General features: G+C 41.7%; 1 protein-coding gene across 1 annotated transcript in view; it reads right to left on the minus strand.

The window, feature by feature from the left end:
- The window catches only part of HMCN1 (hemicentin 1), a 414,107-nt gene that overhangs the window by 59,420 nt on the left and 329,982 nt on the right, over positions 1–24,705 (minus strand). The window contains 13 exon segments of the mRNA XM_049777571.1: positions 2,297–2,566; positions 6,569–6,703; positions 7,212–7,349; positions 7,676–7,783; positions 9,750–9,914; positions 10,055–10,176; positions 12,126–12,282; positions 13,488–13,615; positions 14,016–14,160; positions 15,357–15,498; positions 16,708–16,844; positions 18,188–18,269; positions 20,918–21,114. Of these exon segments, the coding sequence (XP_049633528.1) occupies positions 2,297–2,566; positions 6,569–6,703; positions 7,212–7,349; positions 7,676–7,783; positions 9,750–9,914; positions 10,055–10,176; positions 12,126–12,282; positions 13,488–13,615; positions 14,016–14,160; positions 15,357–15,498; positions 16,708–16,844; positions 18,188–18,269; positions 20,918–21,114 (1,926 nt within the window).

Genomic DNA, 24,705 nt, shown 5'->3' on the forward strand with positions numbered 1-24,705 from the left:
GAAAGTGCTACTGGCCAGAATCTCTGGTCACCCAGAGGTTCTTATGGAATCATGTTGCATTGGGGATTGAACCAGGGTTAGTTGTATGCAAGGCATGTGCCTTCACCCCTGGATTACCTCTCCAGCCTATAAGTACATTTTTTTTGAGGGGATACACCTAGGAGTCCTGAGGAATGCATAATGGCTCTGTGCATAAGGGCCATTCCTGGGAGGGTTTGAGGGACAATATGGGATGCTAGGGACTGAATTTGAGTCAGCAGCATAAAGGGAAGGTCCCTATTTTCAGTACTATACTATCTTTCTAGTCCCTAGACCATAGTTTTTTTTTTCTTTTTGGTTTTTTGGGCCACACCCATTTGATGCTCAGGGATTACTCCTGGCTAAGCGCTCAGAAATTGCCCCTGGCTTGGGGGGACCATATGGGACGCCGGGGGATCGAACCGCGGTCCTTCCTTGGCTAATGCTTGCAAGGCAGACACCTTACCTCTAGCGCCACCTCACCGGCCCCCCATAAATAGTTTTGATGACAGCAGAAAATAAATAAATTTGAACTCACTGAATATATATATTTACCTTATCTGAACAAATGTCCTCCTTTATTAATTTTGATAGAGCTAGAAATTTGTTTGTTTGGGGTCATAGTGGTTAGGGCTTACTCCTGGCTCTGTGTGATCATACTTAAATTTTTTAAAAATGATTTCTTGGACGTTTGGCAAAGAGTAATTATCGCAAATTTTCTACAATTAGCTGTGAAAAACTATTATTTGAAGCAAAGAGATTAAAATGCAGATTAGTTAAATTATAAATTTAACCATTCAATTAGTAATCAATTAATGGTTAATCAAAAGTAATAAATCAAGGAAATTCATAAATACATTTGATTTTGGCTAAATTATTTAATTTAAATGTTTTCACTTGAAAGTACACTTACAAATACAAATAAATAACAAAGAAGTTATTTATTTGTTAATTTTGGATCTTGGAGCCACACCTAGCAGTGCTTAAGCTCTGCACTCAAACATAATTCCTGAGTGATTCCATAAAACTTGGGGGTACAGGGTATTAAACTCAGATAGGTTATGCGCAATGTAAGTGCCCTATTCTATTCCTCCAGTCCTGTACAAATAATGGTAAGTATTCAAGTACTCCTTGAAAAATAAAAAATTCTCATCAATTTTTGAAATAATACCAGAAACTGATCATTAAATATAAGTGAGTGTTGCAGTGATAGTAAGCAGGGCGGGCACTTTCCTTGCATGTGGCTGACTCAGGTTCAATCCTAACATCCCATATGCTTCCCGAACTAAGCACTGCCAAGAGTGATTCTTGAACGCAGTGACCTGTGAATGTCACCGGGTGTGATCCCCAAACTAACCAAACCAAGAGTGATGGTATTACTTATTTACATATACTAGAATTACTAGCACTAATAATAGTACTGAGACAGTTTGATTTGTTTGTCATTTTCTGTGACTGAGATAAAATAATTATTAAAACTTATCTTAAAATTTTACATGGACAACTGAAATAGTTCAGTGCTGATTTTAAGCTATTTTCTTGGTTGTTTGAATTCAAAGGACCAAAATGTAATTTTATGTTTTATAATAAAATATGCACATCGAGGGGCTGGGCGGTGGCGCTAGAGGTAAGGTGCCTGCCTTACCTGTGCTAGCCTTGGACGGACCGCGGTTCGATCCCCCGGCATCCCATATGATCCCCCAAGCCAGGAGCGACTTCTGAGCACATAGCCAGGAGTAACCCCTGAGCGTCACCGGGTGTGGCCCAAAAACCAAAAAAAAAAAAAAAATATGCACATCGATATTCTTCCACTTTAAATGAATAAATGCTCTCAAGTACAGCTTGAGTAGTCAGCCGAGATAAACACAGACACTAACTCTCTTAGGTCCGAACACAAATAGAAATAATCGCAACATGAGAGGAAAATTAGCAGCAAGTCATAATTCAAGCCATATAAACACAATTCCTCTTTCTTTCCCATGTACCTATGCACAAACAAAGTACACAGAGCAGATTGGGCTTTGTGTTTTTGTGGTGGTTAAAATGATGAAGGTTAGACTACCTACCTGGAACAAGAACATAGTCCACCTACTATGAACATAGGTGTTCATAGTCCATAGTTCATGGTCCACAGTAGTGGACCAGCTTCTGTGGACCATCGTCCAGCTGTTATGGAACACCTACGATGGATCATTTCCTGTGGGCCACCTATTGTGGATGGGGAGTGTAGTCCATGTACTGTGGACCATCTACCGGGACTCCCGCCATGCCCACCTACCATGGACTATGAGTGTGGTGCTCACGCTGGCTGATCCTGCCACATTGGCTGCAAGGCACGTGTACTGACCAGTGTCTTCTGGCTGAGCAAATGCAATCTGCAGAGTGCCAGAGCGGAGAACACGCAGGCGGATGGACTCTGGTATTTTATGGCCATCTTTGTGCCATGAAATGTTGGGTGGTGGGAGACCATCTGCCTCACAGGGCAGAGACACAGGCTTATCCACTGCAGTGATGTATTCTGATAGAGGAGGGCTAATGACTGGAGGAACTGCAAGACACAAAATTTAAATTGTGTTTTCAGAGCAAGCGAGATTCTTCTAGGGACATGACACCATGTATCCCCACAGCATGAAGTTGCATGGATAAATGAATCTTGACATAACTAAATCATCTTTATAAAATTATAATAGCTTATTTACATGGCACAACAACATTTCTTGAGCCCATTTTAGAACATTTTTTACTATGATTTTAATGCAGGTTAATAACAAGCCACTTTAAATATAAACGTAAGTGAGGGATGTGGGTCTATAAAAGTAGGTTCCGTCTTGAAAAAAATTGCTATATCTTGATATTATGTGATTCTTTCCAGCTATTTTAAATCTCATAAAACCATTCAAGATTTTTAAATTATTCATTAATTCAAAGATCTGTTGATATGCCTCCCATACAGTGCTCAATCTTAGGGGGAAAGGCCAGATGTCATGACATATTATTTGAAGGAATAAATAAATTTATCAGTGAAGCAAGACAAATTATACAGAAAAAAACACCCACTTATTTAGAAAACTGTGACTTTTAATTATTTTTGTAATGGAAGTGAGGTGGATTGACACTTTGGGATTATTTAATTTAAATTTAAAAGTACGAGAGGACAACCAGTACCAGTGCACAACAAAGAAGATAAAGATGCAAAGGTAAACACAGATACAGTGCAAAACTCTGATGTTAAAAACAGCCCTGCATCTATTACCCAGAATCATAGTTTGCCTGATAGGCCATGCCTCATTACCTTTCTATGATTCCCTTTGGGAATACCAATCTGCCAAACTACCAATCTGCGTGTTTGGGGGATGATAGTTTGGGGGATGATATTACTAGGGCTTTTTGGAGTGAGTGTGGGCACCCTCAGCCATAGCTTCCTTATTCCAGGAGGCTTGGCAGCTGTGTACATCCCCCTAAAGGTCAAAGTTTCAGTAATAGTGCTCTCAATGTCTCGACAACTTCATTTTTTGATGCTGTCATCTCTATAGGAACACATCAATTTAACAGAATAGACAGCGAACAACAATAGCTAACTAAACTTTCTACCATTGTATTAATGACTTCACTGTAGAAACAAAAAAAATTCACAAAAGTTCTTGCTACTGTACTTTTCCTTTTTTGAAAACTTTCTTCTCTTCCTTTTTTTTCACAATGTTTTCACTTATCTACATTTGTTTCTATAAATCTATTATGGCAACAATGTCAACTATGTGATACATTTTCTCCCCCCCCTTTCTCTCCCCTCCCCCATGTGATGCATTTTCTTTAAAACACCTACCCCCCCAAAAAAAAAAACAGGTACAAGTCAACAATAGGATGTCCCCCAAACACTGCCAGCCTCGAAAAAGCTTGAGTGAGGAAGCACACGAGTGCTATTAGCACACAGCGAGTAGAATCAGAAATCAGAGTCTTCAGCCAGCTCCCAGGAATCAAGGCTGGGAGAAAAGGCTGACCCAGAAAAGACGAAATTGGAGGTCTTCTTATGGCAGTGATGGAAAGAAACTCAACGAACTGCAGGGAAAAATACAAATATTCATGTGGAATTGACCAACATGAGCCCAAAAGGGCTTTGAGTTGCCAAACTGAGCTCAACTGGCATGGAGGGAGCCATCCCAGTATCCTTTCTGCCTCTTGTCTACAGCAGTGATCTGTAACAACCATCTGTGGTTGTTTCTGGCATGAGGATGAGCTTGTAGCTGATTAATATGTTGCTCTGGGCTGCGGCTGATCATCTCCGTAATTTTGACTAGTTAATGTGAGAAAAATACCACCGATCATAAATGCTTATTTTCTCCGGTCTCTGCATTTCAAAATCAATATTTCCCTGACCTTGTCATTTGCAGCCACAGAGAACGCTTCTTAAAACCCTGGTCTTTCACGTCCAGTCTCATTTCGCTCTGCCCTCCTGTTTGTACTATTATTCTTTTTTAAAGCCTTCTCAGCCCCTCCAAACAATGCAGAGCCACAAAATTGTGTCCTCAATTCTCTTCTTCCCACATCCCCATCCAGTCTCAAGGCCTGGAACACATTAATCACTCCCAAATTACCCTAACTACTTCTCGAATGAGCTCAAAATTCATACACATTCAAGTTTCTCTTGTATAGCACCAGTAGGAAGTCTAAAAGTTTCCCATATTTGACATGATTTTAATGGATCAAATATAAATCAAGGTTTTCTTCCTCCAAAACCTGTCTGTCCATCTGTTCCCCATCCTCTCCAGACCCATATATACTATCAATCACTCGTGACCCAAACTCCAAAGCTCAGGAAACATCACAAATACGTTCTTCTTTTCTAACCACCCACTTCTGACCCATCAGCAATGACAGATCTGAAAAGATCTTGAAACCATCCACTTTTCATTCTCCCCTGCAATTCACACACCATAAGCCCTCTCTAGCTGGTTTCTAACAATAATCTTTAAGATGTCGTTAATTCTTCTATCTCTTAGCAATCCACACTCAATTATGTGAACTGTGAAGCAGCATCAAAAATCTGCCAGAAGGCCCTGTTCTGATACCTCCACTTCCTGCAGGGCCACTGTGGATCATCTGACTTCCCAATCACCTAGTTACTCTGCATTACTTCTTCTCTCCTGATCACAGAGCCAGGAATCACTACTGGGTATGCCTCTCCCCAGTCCCCGACCCTCACCCAAAGAAAACTGCACCAAAGGAAAATCAGAATCATTAATGCAAATTCATCAGTTTGGAAACTATTCTGAGGTCATATCTTATCTCACAAAAACAATGCATGCAAAATGAGAAAATTACTTCAAGAAAAGAATAAACACAGAAAGAAACTTGCTTTGTCTTTTTCAAGAATTTTTACCACCGGCAAAGAATGGTTTAAGTTTCAGGAACTTAAACCATTGGTGAAGAATTTTTCATCTGTGGTTTAAATGGAATTATTATTTTTTTGGGGGCCACAGCTGGCAGTGCTCAGGGCTGACGTCTAGCTGTGTTCAGGGACCATATGGGGTACAGGAATCAAAACCAGGTTAGCCATGTACAAGGCAAAAGCACTATCTGTTGTGCTATTGCTCTGGCCCTGGTCTGCCTTTTTTAAAGTAGATATTATGATGCAGTATTCCATCTAATGTATCTCAAATAATGGATTGTATAAATCACCCTAAGTATGTGCTACAATATTTATCATAGAATACCTGTCAATTGTATTACAAAATATATCTTGTGCTATGGGAGAATACCAAAGAGAGGTTCACAAAAGTCAAAATATGATGAGTTGCCTTAATTTTCTGATATAGACAATAACAGAAACAAACCCAAAACAAAAGGTGTGGCCTGTATACAAATTGAATACTATTCACTATAGAAAGGTGAATCTTTGGGGCCTGAACAATAGTATGGGTGTTTGCCTTACACAAAGTTGACCTGATTTCAATCCCTGGCATTCCATTTGATCCCTTGCACACTGCCACGAATAATTATGCCTGGTACAGGGGGCCAGGAGTAACCCCTGAGCAAAAAGGTAATCTACCATTTGCAAAAGCATAGATGAACCTAAAGACGATATAGTAAAGTAATGTGAGATAGGCATACATCATATGATATATAAAACATCATACAATTCCTCCTCTGTGTGGTTCAAATGGAAAACAAAAAGAATGAACTAATGAAAGCAAATGCAAAAGCAAAGTTGTAGTCAACAACCAGATCCCTGAGTGGTTGCCAGAAGGGGAGATTAGGAGAGTCATTTGTGTGAGAAGGATATTAAGGGCACTGGGCATTAGTGAAGCATGTCATCACCTAGGCACATACTCATTGATAATGAGGGTCACCTGAAGCTGCTATAATGTTATACAACAGAGTGAAAACAGGAATGAAAAATGCAAAACAAGATGTCATCTTCACCAGGGTAAGAGAAGAATAACTGGGATCATCTCAGTGAAGAATGTGAAAAACAAAGGAATGAAATTATTTCAGATCAATGGATGTTGGTCAGAAACAGAAGCATCTCTGCAACAAAGGAAGAGTGAAGTACCTTGTACATTCAACTTGATTTTCCCCAAGGCTGTGCCTGCTGCATTCTGGGCCACACACATGTATGAGCCTGCATCCTCTCTCTCAACCCGGGGGATCTGCAAGGATCCACTGGGAAGGACCATGTGGCCTTTGCCTGCAAAAGCAAAGAGAAGAAAATGTTCATTTCTTTTTTTTTTTTGGGGGGGGTCACACCTGGCGACCCTCAGGAGTTAATCCTGGCTCTGTGCTCAGAAGTTGCTCCTGGCAGGTTTGGAGGACCATATGAGCTGCTGGATTCAAATAAGGGTCCCTCCTGTGTTGGCCAAGTGCAAGGCAAATGCCTTACTGCTGTACTATCGCTCTGGCCCCAAGAACGTTCATTTCTATTAGGAAAGCAACAATCATAAAGTATGACTTTGAGGTCACAAAGCCTGAGGTGCAGATTTTTCTATTTTTTAATTATTGATTGATCGATTGGTTGTTGAGTGACACCCAGTGGCTCTGCACTCAGAAATTGCCCCTGCAAGATGGGGGACCATATGGGATGCTGGGAATTGAACTGGGTCCCTCCCTGGGTCAGCCACATGCAAGGCAAATGCCCTACTGATGTGCTATCTCTCCAGCCCCGAGGTGTATATATTTCCCTAAAACTCTGGAGGTACCTGCAGTGAGGAGATTGATGCCTTCTTTTTGCCAAGTGATGAAAGGACTGGGAATGCCCGTGGCTTCACATGGTAAGAGAATGGAATTGTTGAGAATAATGTCCACCTCATCAGGTTGAGGCTGAATGACTGGAGGCTCTATGGGAACCAAGACCAAAATAATTCATTGGCTCTGATCAACTAAGATGCCCTCTATAGTAACGAGAACCTGAAACTCAATTTGTAGTGCCCAATGCAGATTTGCAAGGACAGAGCAAATGTGAGCCCATTATACTGTTTTAGCTGAGAGAGAGATCCAGTTTCACCCCAGGACTCTTTTTTTCAATTCCAAGCTAGAATTCTTGAGCCTACAGAAGAATAAGAGTAAATTTCTTTATTCCCAAGATGGACAGTGCCATCATACAAGATCAGCCCCACCTTCACGAAAACCACCATATACTTGTTGTGTGCCACATTTTCCATACCCTGGACACGTAGAGTTATGTGTCGGTGTGCAGAACCAGCTGCATTCCGGGCCACGCAAGTGTATCTTCCGGCATGGTGCAGTTGGGTGGCAAATATCTCAATGGCTCCTGCAGAGAGAAAAGCTGTCATATAGACCACATGCCTGGCCCTTCTGGGGGAATGAGCACCATCTCTATTTTGGTAACTTTTAGCCCCCCCCCACTCCCCACCAATAGTGCAGAGGTATCAATAAATACATTTGTATTTCCCAAAATACCTAGTTTCAAAACGTATAATTTACTGCTTTTCAAGAGACAGATTTCATACTAAGAATCACCCAACTCTATGATATTTGCCTATTTCCAGAGCTGAACGCTCACCAGCACCATCTCATTTTAGAACTGGTGTGATGGGAAAGATCACGCTATATTCAGCTCCTTGACTGTCTCAGAGGCTGCCATGCCTGACTCCTTTCATCATAAAAGTCATCTATGGTTGTCATGTAGGAGTATATCATTACTGTGTTCTACATGTCTACAATAGATAAGGCCTTTGGATGAGTCACAAGGCTTGAACCACTCACAGGTACTGGCTCCATGGGTCCAGTGACTGATTTGTACAAACACTACAGATTCAGCTGGTCAGGACACTTCTAAGGGTTGTTATCAACAACTCATGGACAGGGTTACATTCAACTTTCAACATTTTGGAAAAGTTCCACATGATCCCTTACAATAATTATTGGTGCTCAAGTGAGATTTGTTGAGACTTTTTGGGGGTGATGCCCATGCTGGATGGTGCTCAGGGGTTATTCAAGCACTGGCAGTGCTCAATGGACATTCTGGGATTCCGAGGACTGAAATGCATTGGCTGAGGACAAGATGTCCTACCACTCTGGCCCCAATTTTTTTGAGATCTGGTGACTGATATATTTTTTTTTAATGAGTCTCTAAAGGGTAAGAAAATCAAATTACTCATGACTTTGGAAGTCAAGTCCAGTCTGAGAAAAAAAATATTCCATCATTTCCCTCTACTCACTTATAGTTTAGTATAATGTTCCATAATTTATAGTTTTGCTTATTCATGATTTACTTTATGGCTTCTCCAGTGCAGGATGTTTTCAGAAAGGCTAATTTAAATCACCACTATCACCTCCATTTGTAAAATTATTGGAGTTATCCCAAAGCTCAGAGATCCCAGAAATGATTCTCAGTCAGCTGGGTCTACATTCAATGCCAGGGATGTGACACAGCTCAGGCCCTGCAGTGCTAGGGATTGACCTTGTCACCCCAGTAGTTCCCAGGGACCTCCCTCTTAAGATGCACCAAGAGATGCTTTAGAGGGCCATGTGAGGCCAGGAATCAAAGCCAAACCAGGCATCCATCAGTCATGAGCTCTTCCTGTTATACCAACTTCTAGACCTTAAAAAAATTTTTTTTCCACTTCAATACTATAAATTTTCCAGCAGTTCAACTTCATAAACAATGTCTCCTCCCCACCCTCAAACATGATCCATCATAGCATGGACCACACAGCTGGCTCTGCTAAGTTCCCCAAAGCTTGGAATAAGACTCCTGTGTTAGAAGCCAAGAAGAAGATAAAGACCTTTTTTAATTTGTTTGCTAAATGGACAGTGAATTTGGCAATGAAGCAGAAAACCACTCTCAGCAAAGGCCAGCCTTAGTTTGGTTAATAACTTCTTGCTCCATATCCACATAAAATCCCAGTGATCATTCAGCTCAGCCAGCGAACCTTGACTTCATTTCCATTTTTCTCCTCTTTTTGGGGTGTGTATGGGCATTCCCAGCGGTGCTCAGGACTTACTCTTGGCTTTGTGCTCAGAGATTATTGTGGAAGACTTGGGGGACTATGAGCTTCTAAGAACTGAATCTGCATCAGCAAACAAGCATTCTTCATGTACTAGGGCTCCAGCCCTGTCTCCCCTGCTTTCTTTCCCTGCTCTCCTCACCAAATTGCATTGCCCCTTCCAAGATATCTAAATGCAGAGGTGCTGGTGTATATCACTTTCCCTTTCATTTGAGAACAAAAAGAAAGCTCAAGATCAGTATGAAACGAGGTACAAGTTGGGCTCACCTGAGAAGAGCACCCGGTACCCTTCGCCTCGGGGGAGCAGTCTGACCCCATTCTTTGTCCAGTGAATGGAGGGAGGCGGGACACCGGCAGCTGTGCAGGGGATCACTGAGGCGGCACCTCTGGTGACAAGCAAGTCCGCGGGCTCATCAGCCACGGATGGTGGAACTGCAAAAATAGGGAGAAAGGTGGTATCAGCCCAGATCTTGTAAACATCTTGTTCTTTCTGCACAGAGCATCAGGTAATGGAGAGAAGGACCAACAAAGTGGGATCAGCCTCTTCCTTGTCCCACCGAGGCCCACCTTACCCTGGACATTGAGGGTCATAGTCCTCTTGTCCTGCCCGGCCTCATTGGTCACGGTGCACTCATATGTGGCCGAGTCTTCCACGGAAGGGGAGATGATGATTAGGGACCCTGAAGAAAGGAGCCTAGGAGGGAGGGATCAAGACAGTGAAGTGCCAGTGAAGTTCGATGTCACGAACCCTGTCCCCATTTCTCAGACATTGCATTGTACTGTGCCCAGACCTAAAGAATGCGAATGTCGGACGAGTACTTCCACCTTGACCTTTACTGACAATAGCCAAGGTGAGCTGAAGATGGGGTGTTTCCATTTTTCTGCAAATAGTCTCATCTAGCATAAACCCCTGGGAAAATACAGATCAACAAACCCCAAGGTAAGGGGAGCTTGTCAGCATGTTGGCTCTGTGTGGCACCCTGAAAATAATTTCCATAAAGCTAAATGACCTGTGTGGTGTGGGGGGATTTTCTTGAACAGGTGGATGAGTACCAATCTGTCTGTCCTGTGCGTTTTCCAACTTCCTAGCACTTTCAGCTTCCTAGGATACATGTATCAAAGACCTTTCTCTTGACTTGGATTTAATGTGAACCTGGAAGTACATGTATCAAGTATTTGTATTAAGGCTGTTGTCTTACTTGGATCTAATGTGGACCTGGAAGTACTTGTATCAAGACCTTTCTTTTGACCTGGACCTAATACGAACACACAGTCTTATAGATCCCTTCAAATGTCAAGGCCTTTCAATAAACACACACAGATAACTTAAAGTAACTCTAACACAATTATTAACACTTGCACTTCAAATGTGCAATGATAGAATATTCTTTCATTTACCAGAAGTACATTTGAGAAGCATCTTCCCCCATATATACTGTAAGATAACTCAGTTATTAATTAAAAACAAAGGCATGTCCCCAATTTCCTTTTTCCTTTTCACCTAGCCCTTTGAAATGTAAAAGCCCACCTGGATCACTACCTTCCCCCTTCTGATGAATTGGTATAGGTTTAATAAAAAGCCTTCTGGCTTGGCATATGCAGGCAGAGACAACATGAGTTGTCCATGACTCCATGACTCTCTCCTGACTAGCTTGTTTTATTAATACTTTGTGGCTATCTGCATCATATCCGTCTGCCTGGGGGTAGAAATATGGTGTGTGTGTGTGATTTCACAATGTGTCATTTATTTTACAATTTACCATGTAGTATTTGCCTCCCACAGTCAAGAGAATGAAAGAGAGAGATACAGAAAGACAAGCAATGGAAGTACAGGCTAAGCCTTGCATGGTCATGATTTCCTCATGTACTAGAACTGAACTGTGCTGTTAATTATTAAGGCAAAATCTCAGACAAGCTTATCTATGATCTTACATAGAAAAGATCATAATTTACTAGTGATTTAAAGATTAGTCCTTTATAAAAACAGGCACTCTCATTTCCTGAGCTATAGCAAGAAAGTTTGTAGATAATTAAAGAAAAAAATTGTAACAAGCTGAAGGAAACAAGTTATTTCTCTCTCTTCACACATGATGTTAATGACTTAAGTGTTTTTAAAGACCTAAAAAGGGTTTTATTCTATAGAGAAAGCCTTTATATCATTGTGTATTCCTTTATACCAAACAGTATTTGCATCCTCATTTTTTTTTAAACATTTCAACAGCACCCTGGAGAACTAGGGAGGGCTCTTGCCTTCTACATGGTTAATCTGGGCTCAATCCCTGGCACCCCAACTGGTTCCCCGAGTCTACCCAGGAGTGATCTCTGAGAGCAGAGCCAAGAGTAAGCCTTGAACACTGCCAGCTGTGGCCCCAAAACAAAACAAAAACAAAACTCCAACACCTAAAGAACACAAACTAGAAACTCAACCATGATATATAGATCATGCAGATTAGTTTCAAGACCAGTGGGACTTGCAGATGGGAAAGAGGTACCTAAATTTTTTTCAACGAAAAAGAATCTTTCTTAATATAAAGTAGACTTAGACACACTCGTGAATTCTTTATTTTATACATTGGTCTTCCCCTATGAAAGCAAGCACTTTCAAGACATCTGGTTCAATTTTTCAGCTAGTACAGTCCATACCTGTACGAGTTCTGGTTCTGATCCAGGCTGAGGAGGTGCCCGTCTTTCCTCCAGATGACAGAAGGTTTGGGTAGACCTGAGGCTTCACACGCCAGTGTTGTCTGCACATTGACCAGGGTGGTGATGTTGGCAGGCCCCGGAGCAATGGAGGGAGGAGCTAAGACAAACTCCCAGGTTAGGGGGAGACATATTTAGTCAACTGTGGCCCAGAAACACTTCCACTGTACTGAGTGTGAGATCTGAATCTGCCTCTTAGTTATGAACACAGTGACAATGGGGTTGAGGTAAAAAACATGGTGGGATTATGAATAGTGGGGAGAAAGAGGGCTTGATAATGTTCATCATCTAATATTTTGTATTTGATGACATTATGTTTGTATCTAGAATAATAACAAGGGCTGTGATATAATTCTATGTACAATGCAATGGAAATATATTTCTATATAAAATCTGACATAGAGGGGCCGGCAAGATTGCATGGAGGCAAGGCATTTGCCTTCCATGCAGAAGAATAGTGGCTTGAATCCCGGTATCCCATATGGTCCCCTGTGCCTGCCAGGGGCGATTTCTGAGCATAGAGCCAGGAGTAACCCCTGAGCACTGCCAGATGTGACCCAAAAACCAAAAAAAAAACAAAATCTGACACAGAATCTAATTCTATACATAATGCAGCAGAGTAAAAATTATATAGTTCGATAGATAAAGAATGTGCATGGCATCATTTTACATATAACAAATTGCAATATGTACACAGGTATATATAAAATCAGGCCATAGTATGGTATTATATAATTCTATATGCCTAATGTCAAATATAATGAAATTCTAATGGTGCCCAATGGATGCCATGTAATGATATATTCTATACAAACAAAATGTTATATGTACAGTATGATTCTATATATAGCAGGATATAGCATGCTGTGATCTAAATACATGTATGCATGATATAATGAAAGATAAGATAATCCCCTATTTGTGACAGGGGCCAGAGTGATAAAACAGCAGGTAGGGCATCTGCCTTGCATGTAGCTGATCTAGGTTCGATTCCTAGCATCCCATCCATATGGTCTCCCGAACCTCCTAGGAATGACTTCTGAGCATAGAGCAAAAGTAATCTTTGAGAGCTACTAGATGTGGCCCAAACCCAAAACCCAACCCAAACAAACCAAACAAAAACCCAAAAAACCCAAACAAACAAAAACAAAACAACTCTCCTAAATAAAAAACAAACTAAAAACAAAAACTACCCATGACATGCTTAAGTTGCCTAGAACATGCAAGTTCCTACTAATGACTCTCACTGGTTTGTTCCAGAGCATCTGCCACAGGGCTAAACTGCTGTTTTGTGCACTTACATACCGTGGACCTGCAGGTCAGTTCTTCTGCGGTCAGTGCCTGCGGCACTGGTGGCCACACACAGGTACCGGCCCGTGTCTGTCACCTGCACTGCCTGGATGCGCAGGAAGCCATCGGCCGAGACTGAGTATCTATGAGAACAATAACAGAACAAGTGGCCCTGGATTCCTCATGTTTATGCAGAGAATATGGCTAGACTTGTTCCCTCCCTGCCCCTTTTTCCTTCATTCATCTTAGTTGATGACACACACTCTCTCAGCTCCAGTGGGATCCATGAACCTGATCCCAAGGGCTCATGGGTCTTGGATGTGTGGTGTTGGATAGATTGTTCTCAGGTTTTTCAGCAAAAGCCATAGAAAACCAGCTTCATAAAAGGCTTGAGTTTGATTTTCAATATACTTTGAGTTTGATTCTTACACTAAGAGAAAGACCTGGCTAAGTACAACCTTCAACTGAGAAGAGAAAGACAGTTGAAGAGACAGGGTTGGCTTTAAGGCTTCCATATCTTCATGCCTTTTGCATAGCTGTTACCTGGCATGGTTCCCAGAGACAACAGCACCATCTTTTCTCCAGGTGATTCTGGGGGTTGGCACCCCCTCAGCAAAGCATTCCAACACTGCTGATTTATTTAAGTGGATGACCAGGCTCTGGGGGCCAGCACGGATGCTCGGAGGAACTGCATGAGAGATGCAAGCAAAAATATGTTTGGTTACTCATATGCCCTGAATTAGGATGCTAGAGAGGCAACTCAAGGTCACCTTTGAGACCAAGGTCTAGCTCTGTTGACAGCTAATTGAAGTCTATCACAATAAAACTGGAGCTTTTTTCCCTATATCTTATATGAGGTTTTTATGACTATAAATAAATAGCAAGTAGTAGAGGGTAGGAGAAGGGCTAGTCCCAAGACACTGTGTGAAATCTGGCTTTCTAACAGTTGCCTGTGTGAACATCAACTCTAGTTTGAGACAAATGAAAACTGATCCTTTTTATTGTTCTTCTGCCAAATACTGGTCAGAGAAAATGAACATGGCAGTGGATTCATTTTAAATAAAGAACAGAAAGTGGGATGTGCTAATAAAAAGCACATCTGTGATTCATCACACAGATTCCAGAGCATGAAAGCATGTATTTTATTGTCTTTGAGTTCAGGTGGGAATAGAAGAATTGAACTTTCATTTTAATACTTGGGATACTAATTGTGTGGGTCACCTAAATAGTCTGCAAAGTTTCACATATTTGAAACTGAGAATCCTGTTCAAGGGGGAAAATATCTGCATTATCTGCCCTGAAATTGGTAAATCTTAATAGTTCAATGTTATACAAAAGAAGATGACAGTCCTAAGTTGTGGTCTAGCATATACATCCTCAAGCATTCAATTCAATAAAAGCGAATCAAATATTTAGAATAAATAAAGTAATCAAATAATAATAACTTGCCACTCCAATGTTTAGTGGTTCTGATATAAAGATAAAAAAATCTCAGGATGTGCTAGTAACTATGGAATACATTACCATTTAGTAATGGAATATATAATCTAATATGTAATCAAAACCCACTTTGGTTTTGGGCCACACCTGTCAGTGGTCCAAAATCACCCTTGGCAGCTCAGGGCTGCTGAGATCCAACTCAGGTCAGCTGTGTGCAAGTCAAGCACTTCAGCTGCCGAACATGGGCCCCATAACATATAATTTTTATTTTCAAATGGTGTTCTCCGGATTGCAGCTATAGACCAAAGATAACATGTGTCCTCCAAAAAGCAGTAAAAACAATGCCAAGAATTTATTTCATGGGATCCTGAAAACATGAGTCATCTAGGGGAAACACTTAGGGAGTCTGCCTCTGAATTATGGAGGAGGAGGGATCTTTCTTACCATTGACAGTAAGGAGAAATTCCCTCCGGGTCTCTCCTGCTATGTTGCTGGCAACACAGGTGTAATTGGCGGAATCATCTAGATCTGCATTATTGATCTGCAAGTATCGCCCTCCAGACAGGATCCGAACTCGAGGTGTCGCCTAGTTTGGTGAGTGAGATTTATTATCCAAATGCCAAGATTGGGCAATAAAATATTAGTTTTATTAATATTAATATCTAATAACATCGAAAAAACTAAAGTGCCTTCCATTCCTCATTTGTCATCTTGGTACCAAAAACTCATGGAATATGGTATATGAATGTCTAAAGTTATTGTCCAGGTCCTCCAGGTCAGTAAGACATACTTATGGGCAGGTGTTACCAGTTGGGCTCAAGGGAACCCCCTGTGGGATTCTGGTGGAAGTGTTGGGAACAAGTCAAACAGGAATGAGTTTGCCTGCAGGTCCCCTCACCACCACATGGGGGAAGTCTGCTTCCTACAGTTGAAATTTGGACCTGATGTTTTGGGTCGTCAAGGCCAAATTCCTTGAGTGGGTAGAGGAAGAATCACTCCTAAAGTCCAAGTTTCCATCTGGACACTTTATTCAGAAGCCAGCCCTATGGTGCAGGCCTGGCTAGTTCTTCAGAAAACCCAATGGTTTCTTTTCTTGCTTTTGGTTTTGAGGCCACACCCAGTGATAATGGCTCTGCGTTCAGGAATCACTCCTGGCAGTGCTTACGGGTCACCTGGGATGCTGAGGACCAAACTCACGTCTGCCATGGGCAAGACAAATACTTTACCCTCTGTACTATTGCTCTAACCCATTGAATGGCTTCCCCCCCCCCCCACAAATACTCAAGTAAAGAAATAACCAAAATTTTTTGTTTTGTTTTTGTTTTTGTTTTTGTTTTGGGTCACACCCGGCAGCACTCAGGCGTCACTCCTGGCCTTATCAGAAATAGCTCCTGGGGGGTTCGGGGGACCATATGGGATGCCAAGATTCGAACCACCATCCTTCTGCATGCAAGGCAAACACCTTACGTCCATGCTATCTCTCCGGCCCCAATAACCAAGTTTTTTTTTCTTTTTCTTTTTTCTAAGTTTTTTAAAAGCACAATTTCAACCCACAATGGCATAAGATACATAACCTTGAAGTGACTGATCAAAAAGCAAAACTAATCCCTGCCTAGATCCAATTTTGAACTCCCTCAGCACATGCAGGGAAGAAGAGCACATGCTGGTGAGAGGAGCTGATGCCACCAGGAATAGCTGAACTGGTTGGGTTGTATTTGCCTAGTAAAGCCCCCACTCTCCTCTCTCACACTGGCTTCTCTTCTCCAAATGACACAGTGTAAACAATGGAACTTACCTGCAGCCGGGCCCCATTCTTCAGCCAGGTGATCACGGGCGGTGGGACGGCATCAGAGAGACACTCCAGGGTAGTTTGTCTGTTTCGCAGCACCGTGATCTCAGGGGAGCCCTCTGCTCTGGCGATATTGGGGGGCACTGAGAACAGACACAGCAAAAGCTTTCAATGCAGATCCCAAGCTATCTGGGTTACAGAGGTCCCGCTAACACAGCTTCCACTCTAAGACATAACTTCAATCTATGATCTAGAGCATTTAGAGGAAGGATTTGCAGGAGTGACAATAAAACGCTTGGGCTACCTGCCTGTCTTAGGTGGGGTGCTCTTCCATGAGCTTCAGACTTGGCCAGGGGCAGTCTGGATGGTGTTATCATCCATTAATAGACAGAGAAGCCACAGTTAATACTGAGAGGGGAGGTGGGAGGTCATGCCATGAGGTCACAGCTTGCCTAGTCTAGTCACTAGGGCCAAAAAGAGCTTGTTTCAGTGCTGAAGGGTTCCTCTCCATGAGTGGGACCCCAATTCTAGTGCTCAGGATCTAGATGGCTGAACTTTTCCAGAAGGATAGAGAGAGAGACAGAGAGCCCAAACCAGTGCACTTATACAAAATTGTAAGATAATAGGCTAATCTGTACACAATTATGTATATCAGAATTGCTTCTACTGATAGAAACATAGAAAACAGTTTAAATGGCTTAAATGATGAGAGAATCATACTAGACAATCACCAAAGTTAATGTTACCAAAACCTCCATGTTGGGGCCAGAAAGTATAGCAGGTAAGGCATATGGTCGTGCATATGGTGGGCCCAGGTTTGGTTCCTGCCAATTACTCAGGAGTGATTTCTGAGTATAGAGTCAGGAGTAAATCCTGAGCACCACTGGGTGTGTCCCAAACAAAGAAACAAACAAACAAAAACTTCAGGTTTACTGTGCTATTTAGTAGGAAAGAAACATGTTAAAGCCATTTAGTGCGGTTAAAAGAAAGATGTACACCAGGGCCAGAGAGATAGGACAGTGGGGAGAATGCTTGCCTTGCATGTAGGTCCAATTGCCATTTCCCATATGGCCCCCAGAGTCTGCCAGGAGTGATCTCTGAGGACAGAGCCAGTAATAAATCCTGAGCACAAGCAGGATGTGGCTCCCCTTTTTCCCACCCCCCAAATATGTACAGCATGTCATTTATGTGACAAAAAGAATATATATATATATAAAGCTCTTCTGTTATTATGAGACTGAATGAGATTTAACAATGATTTGGAGTCATTTGTGCATTAAAAACCAGGTAATTTGACACAGGCTATGAAAGCAGAGCTGAAAAGCACTTGATCCATCTCATTGACAATCAGATTTGCAAAAGGCAAATATTTCCTATTGGTCATGCCAATCTGAGGTTTTGCCACAGAGTCCCTCCATGCTCATCAATTATGGTGCACAAGAAGATGCTGGGGTCAGGCAGGTTGAAGGCATTCCAGCCAACTTACCATGCACTCTCACTAAATATTCCTGATCATCGTCTCCTGCGGGACTAGATGCCAGACAAGTGTATCTTCCTGTATCCTCTACCTGCAAAATCCAAACCAACAAATGAGGCCCCTGCAGTGATGAAGTCATGGTTGCTGATGATCTTCAAGCCCAGATCATGCCATCATTCTCAGAGCAGGTTGAAGACAGCACCAGAAAGCAAATGAAATGAACCATTTCAATGCACTGCTGGGTTTCTATCTTCTATTTCTCATATTAGTCCACATAACCTGAGTATATGTCTTGAGAGTGTTTTCAATAGTAAAAAAGAATGTTTTCAATGTTTTATATTCATGTTTAGAATGTTTAGTTATTTAACCCATCCAGAATATTTGACTTTAGAAGGTCTGCATGGTAGCTGTATTGAGTGATCTCAGAAAACGCAAGCTTCAAGTGACATCAATTTAGCAAAACAAAAATTTTGTTTTTGGAAGACCAAGTATTGCCATGGTGAACACAATGATTCTGACACTGCAGTTTGAATTAATTAAATTGCATTTGAGCATAAGTTACTTGAGTTACATGCCAGCTTCCATGTCTTACACTCCAGAGTGAAAAGTTCATTTACTTTTAGGAGATAAATGAGACATTTTCATAATAGATCAATGAAGAGGACGTACATTTAAAGAAAGCCCAGGAATACCACGTTTGGCATCTCCTAAAACATGGTGTTCAGACTATAAAGAAATATATTCTGTAAAGATAATCAATAAGGCCAGCCATAGGGCAGGTTCTGAGTAAATCAGAAATACAACTGCAAGCCCTGGGCCCAAGGGCCACGGGGTCTCAGCCTTCTTTCACATCTGACCTGACCTGGACCCAGCCCAGGCTGCTCTCTGTCCATTGAACATTCTGGAAAAAATGCTCAGATATGTTGGAAAAATAAAAAAAAAACAGTTTTCATTGATTTTATTACTTGGATGTTCTAGAATATTGGGAATTTTATAAGTCTAAAATAGAGTTTATAGGTTATGGAAAACCTTATTTTTTTGGTAGCTTGCAAAGAAATTTCTTTGAAAAATATCAGACATGGGTGTGTTTGGAAAAATATTTTATTTCACAACTGCAGAACAAAGGTGAAGACCTAATACTTCCATTAGGAGCTCAGAATAAATCATTCTGAGCACTTCCTAGAGAGTATCACTAGATTTCTCACCGACCTTTTAATTTTGTTTATTTAATTTTAGTTTGGGGGACACATCTAGTAGCACTCCAGGGTTATTCTTGGCTCTGCACCAGGAATCACTCCTGGCAGTGCTCAGGGATGCCAGGAATTGAACCCAGGATGGCTGTAATGAAGCCAAAAACTCTACCAGTCAAGGGACTATCGTTTTGATCCTTCAAACCCCCACATGCCAATTTTCTCTGCCCATTTCATCTCTCTTCCTTCTGTTAACACCCTAAACTTGTCTTGACAGTCACACTTGAATATCATTCCAAACAACTCCAATTTGGTTTACCCTGGGAACTTAAACTCTTTCAATCTCCCAGTCAACCCAGTGTCACCGCATTGCAAAACTCGGGTCCTGCTCATGACGATGGGTAGTGGGTGGTTGAACATTTATTGTTCATCAGATTCCTTTAGGCTAGGACTTTGTAGGGTTGCCACCAAGCACTGGTGAGGAAATTACAGTATTGACACTTGCCCAAATGGATTTGAGCATAGGATTTGTACATCTTTGGGGAATAAAAATGAATACTGGATTTTTAAAATATATTCCACAAAGCAGTGTGATCATCTGTAGGGATCCAGACATAAGTGTGTTATTATATCTTTAAGGGCTGATGATACCACTTATGAAAGGCCCTCCTGTAACTGCCAAATACGACTGGGGTATTTATAGCGAGAGCCTGACATTTGGAGGGGGGCCTGTAGGAAAGCCGGTGGAGAGCCTGCTGGCTGGGGGCACAGATGCTGCAGAGGATCAAACCCAGAAAGAACCTGCTTAACTGTTTGCCGAACTGTCTGTTGAACTGTTCGCTTAGTTGCTGTCAGCTCAATACTTGTGTCTCCTATACTGCACCCGTTCCCTCTCCTTCCTCCCCACTCTGCAACATTTTTGTTACACTCATTCTATGTTTATCCCTCTCCCTGTCTTATTTCACTTATCAATAATATTCTCCATCCATATATAAGCAAATTTCACGACTTCAATATTTTACAAATGACTGCATAGCATTCCACTGTGTAGTTGTACCACAGTTTTATCCACTAATCTGCTCTCAGGAACTTGGGTTGTTCCCAGATTCTGGCTGTTATAAATAGTGCTACAAAGAACACGGAGTGCAGATAACTTTTCTGCATTTGGGGGGTTCCTAAAGAGTGGCACAGTTGTTAAGAGCTTGCTTCTGAGGAGGGTCAGGGAACCCTATGTGGTGTCAAGGATAGAACCCAGGCCAGCTGCAGGCAAGACAAGCACCTGACTGCTGTACTATCTCTCTGCACCCCACACCCACCCCCCATTAATTTAATGTCACTTCTTCCACTTCTTTCTTTTTGGTTTTGCTGCCTTGCATCTATCTGAGAATGCTTTTTTTTTTTTTTTTTTAAATCAGAGGTCCAACCTGCTCGGTTACGAGGTCTGTGACAGAGTCAGTCTCAAAAGCCCTCATTTCCGCACCACCCCTTGTAAATCTGGAAGTGAGCAGTTCCGTTGGTTATGAACTGTTAGCTGAACCCAGATTCTCACCTGAGCATTTGCTATCCGGAGAATCTTTCCTTCTTCCAGAGTCTGCACTTGGTCTCTCTGGGGCAGAGGCCGCCCATCCTTCATCCAGCTAATTTTTGGAACCGGGATGCCATAGGCCACACAGGTCAGTTCAAGCAGATTATTAACTATTACTGATACCTCTATGGTGTCTTCAGAGCCATTGATGTGAGGTGGCTCTGTGAAAAGGGAATGAAAAACAACAGCAACACAAACGGATGAAGAGAAGCTGCAAGAGGCAGGAGATAGAACAGTGACCAGGACACAGAGGCACCTGTTTCTAGTGCCACATGGTCCTCCTAGTACCACAGGGCCTGGGCAGCCTCCAGCTTGGCCTTTGAAACATTGGCCAACTATTGCTAGTAAGACCTTGGGGCTACTGTGTGCTTCTTAGGGAGGTCCAAAAGAAAAACAATTAAAAGACAGAAAACTCATCCCCTGAGACAGGAATCGATAAGAACAATCCACTTCAATGATCATTTTAGCTAAGAAGATTGGGAACTCCATATAAAGCGAGCCTCTCTGTGTGTTTATGTCTATGTGTGTATCTCTGAAACACTTGTGACTCCTACACAAACCCTGGGAAACTATAGGGAATCCTACTAGCCTATTTCCTAAGCAGAACTTGAAGAGGAAACAAGGACTAAGCAGAAAGAAGCACAGTTCTATTGGAAGATCATTTCTGCATCAACTATGTGTTATATCCAGGCAAGAGAAATTTCCCTTCTTTGCTCTTTTCACTTCTAATTCATCTTTCTCCAGAACACGTGAAAGGATTTAAACACTGGGAAGAAATCCTGCAGCTTGATTTAATGATCCTACAAGTTGAAAACAGAATTCCGTGGAAGGGCCATTTGAGTTTTCCATTAAGAGTTCCTGCTCAACATTTCACTAGGCAGCCAGAATAGCCCAAAGGAGCAGGTGGGTGGTCGCTACTACTGGGGTTGTTTTTAACTCGGCACTTGGTTTTAGGATTGAATTTAACAGCAAAAGACCTGGAGACAAACAGCTTGAGCTGGAATGATGAAGTAAGTGGCTATGAGTATATATGTTCCTCAAAAAGGCATTGTAGTTATTTTTTAGGTAGGAAAAGCTAAATTTGTGAGGCATCAAGAGGTCATCTATAAAAGATACATTTCTTTTTCATTTGTTTATTTTTAGAACTACAGATTTATTTTTTTTAAAGTTATGATTACGACCATCTCTTCATCAGATGCACATAATGATTAACACCTGCTTTCTATAAATTTCAACCACTGGTTCTTTTCCTTTCAGGAGCAAGATAATCTATTCAGTCTGTACTCCTTTTGAGTCACTTTCTTTTTTGGTTCTTTTTTTTCCATACCTTGCCATATTCAGGGCTGACTACTGATTCTAAACTTAAGGATCACCCTTGGTAGAACTTCAGGAATCCTACAGGATGTTGGGTATCAAACCCAGATTGGTGATAGTGCAAGGCTGTACTCTCTGTATTATCTTAGCCCCTCTCTCTCTTTTGTTTTTGTTTTTGTTTTTGGGCCACACTTAGTGGTGCTCAGGTGTTATTTCTAGCTCTACACCTAGAAATCACTCCTAACAGGCTCATGGGACCTTATGGGATGCCAGAGATGGAACCCAGCTACGTGCAAGGCAAATGCCCTACCTGCTGTGTAGCTCTCTCTGGCCCCCCGAAACATTTTCTTAACCACTATACTACTACTTTATGTTTTCTTTACTGTTCATCTTGCACTTTGTTGTCCAAATAAATTTCCTAAAGTACAGTTTAAAATGATCCCACTATTTTTTTTTTCTTTTCTCTAGGTGATGTCAGGGTTCTTTACTCTTCTTTCATGACTTCCGGACTTCCAATCTGATCTCCATCGACCTCTTACTACACAACTGTGAACTATGCAATTCAAACTTCCGATCTGAGCAGTTCTTGCTCTTGATCAAGCTAGTCTTTTCCTGCCTTTTGTCTTTACTTGAGCTGCTCCTTTTCCTGGAAGATCCGGCAGTAACTATTCCATTCCTGAGAAGGTCAAATCCTCTTAAAGTCAAGCCATGACATTGCTTCATTTGTAAAACTCTCACATTCTATTTGTAGTTTTTCAACAAATGATCCCATTTCTTTCTGTTGACCCCTGCTGCATGTTGGTATCATTCAAAAGCACTTCCAGCAATGACTCTTTGACCAATTCTCTAGTCTTTTTAATGTCTGGTTATTTACCATTTCAGTTGCCATGGATACCAAGATTAATGAGATATGGCCTTCGCCCCCCCAAAAGTGTATAGTTACTAGGTTTACAACAAACACAGCACACCAACAAATGTCATGCTTCCATGTGACTCAAGTCCCAGACATCAGATCTGACATGTGTTAAGTGATGACAAAGATATGCTTCATCTGTCTTGAATTTGGGGCAGAGTTGGAGATGTCTGGCTCAGATAATTTCAGAACTTCTGTTCTCAGCTTATATCTCACTTCTGAGCTCCAGTTCTCCAGATGCAACATCAGGTCACTACCAGAAGGGTCTTTAAAATCTGTATTCTGACTGGATTAACTGTTCCTTGGTTTTTTCAGTCTTGGTTCTGTTCCAAAGTTCCCTGCTCGGATTGATGAGATTTTTCCTAAAGATTCCATCCCAGGAATCAGAAACAAATCTTTTTTTTTTTTTGTTGTTGTTGTTTGTTTTTTGTTTTGGGGCCACACCCGGCGGTGCTCAGGGGTTACTCCTGGCTGTCTGCTTAGAAATAGCTCCTGGCAGGCACGGGGGACCATATGGAACACCAGGATTCGAACCAACCACCTTTGGTCCTGGATCAGCTGCTTGCAAGGCAAACACCGCTGTGTTATCTCTCTGGGCCCCAGAAACAAATCTTGCTTCGATCTTTTCTTCCTGCTGTGTCCAGGTCCTAACTCCTGCAGTTATTTCTCAGCTGTATCTTTGCTTCTCACCTCCTTTATTCATCTCAACTTCACAACCATTTCTGTGTACTGAGGTTACCTCCTTCCTGGCTGGGGGAGGTGCTTAGCCAATACCAGTGATGAGTATCCTTTAGCTGCATTTGTTGAGGGCTGATACTGTACTAAGTTTTCCTGGCTTCTTTAGAAAATACCAATGGAATATGATTATGTGACTGGATGAGCACAAACGGAAGTAGGTCCATAAGGTTTTTGAAAAAGTCACAGTCACATGACCTCTTTTCCCAGACTAGTTTTCTGTTCTCTCGCTATTATGGAACAGCAGCTCATGAGGAGAACATGAATGATTTCTGAGAGCCTTGGCAAAGTACCCACAAGCCTTCTTCTGCTGAAGGGGCACGGTACTATCTACTACTCAACATCGCACAAGGTAAACACAAGTTCTTTGTTTAGGCACCCAGGGTAGACTCCATTAACTGGCTCCAGCACACATAGATCCAGTGGACCTTGCTCTAAGAGGCTCTGAAGGGCATTTCCAAATGACACCTCTATTGGGCCCTCCCTTCTTGAGAATTTGGGAGGCCTTCCCTGGCACTGCTCAGATCTTTGGGGTATCCTCCTTCTGATTATGTAAGCAGATGCCTTTTTTTTTCAATCTGTCTTTGTTTCTCTTTCAAAGTCAAAGTTTTCGACTAGTAGAGGAAAATGTGCTTTCCTTATATGCTATGCTTGCATGTGGAGTACTGAGATCTACATTTTAAATATTTACTATAACATGCACCATGGTAAATACGAGATTATTTGGACTGTTCCAACAATGAGTTACAGATTGAATCATTTATCTGGAAGAACAGATAATAGCACAAAA

This window comes from Suncus etruscus, chromosome 7 (genome assembly GCF_024139225.1).
Source record: "Suncus etruscus isolate mSunEtr1 chromosome 7, mSunEtr1.pri.cur, whole genome shotgun sequence".
NCBI lineage: Eukaryota > Metazoa > Chordata > Mammalia > Eulipotyphla > Soricidae > Suncus > Suncus etruscus.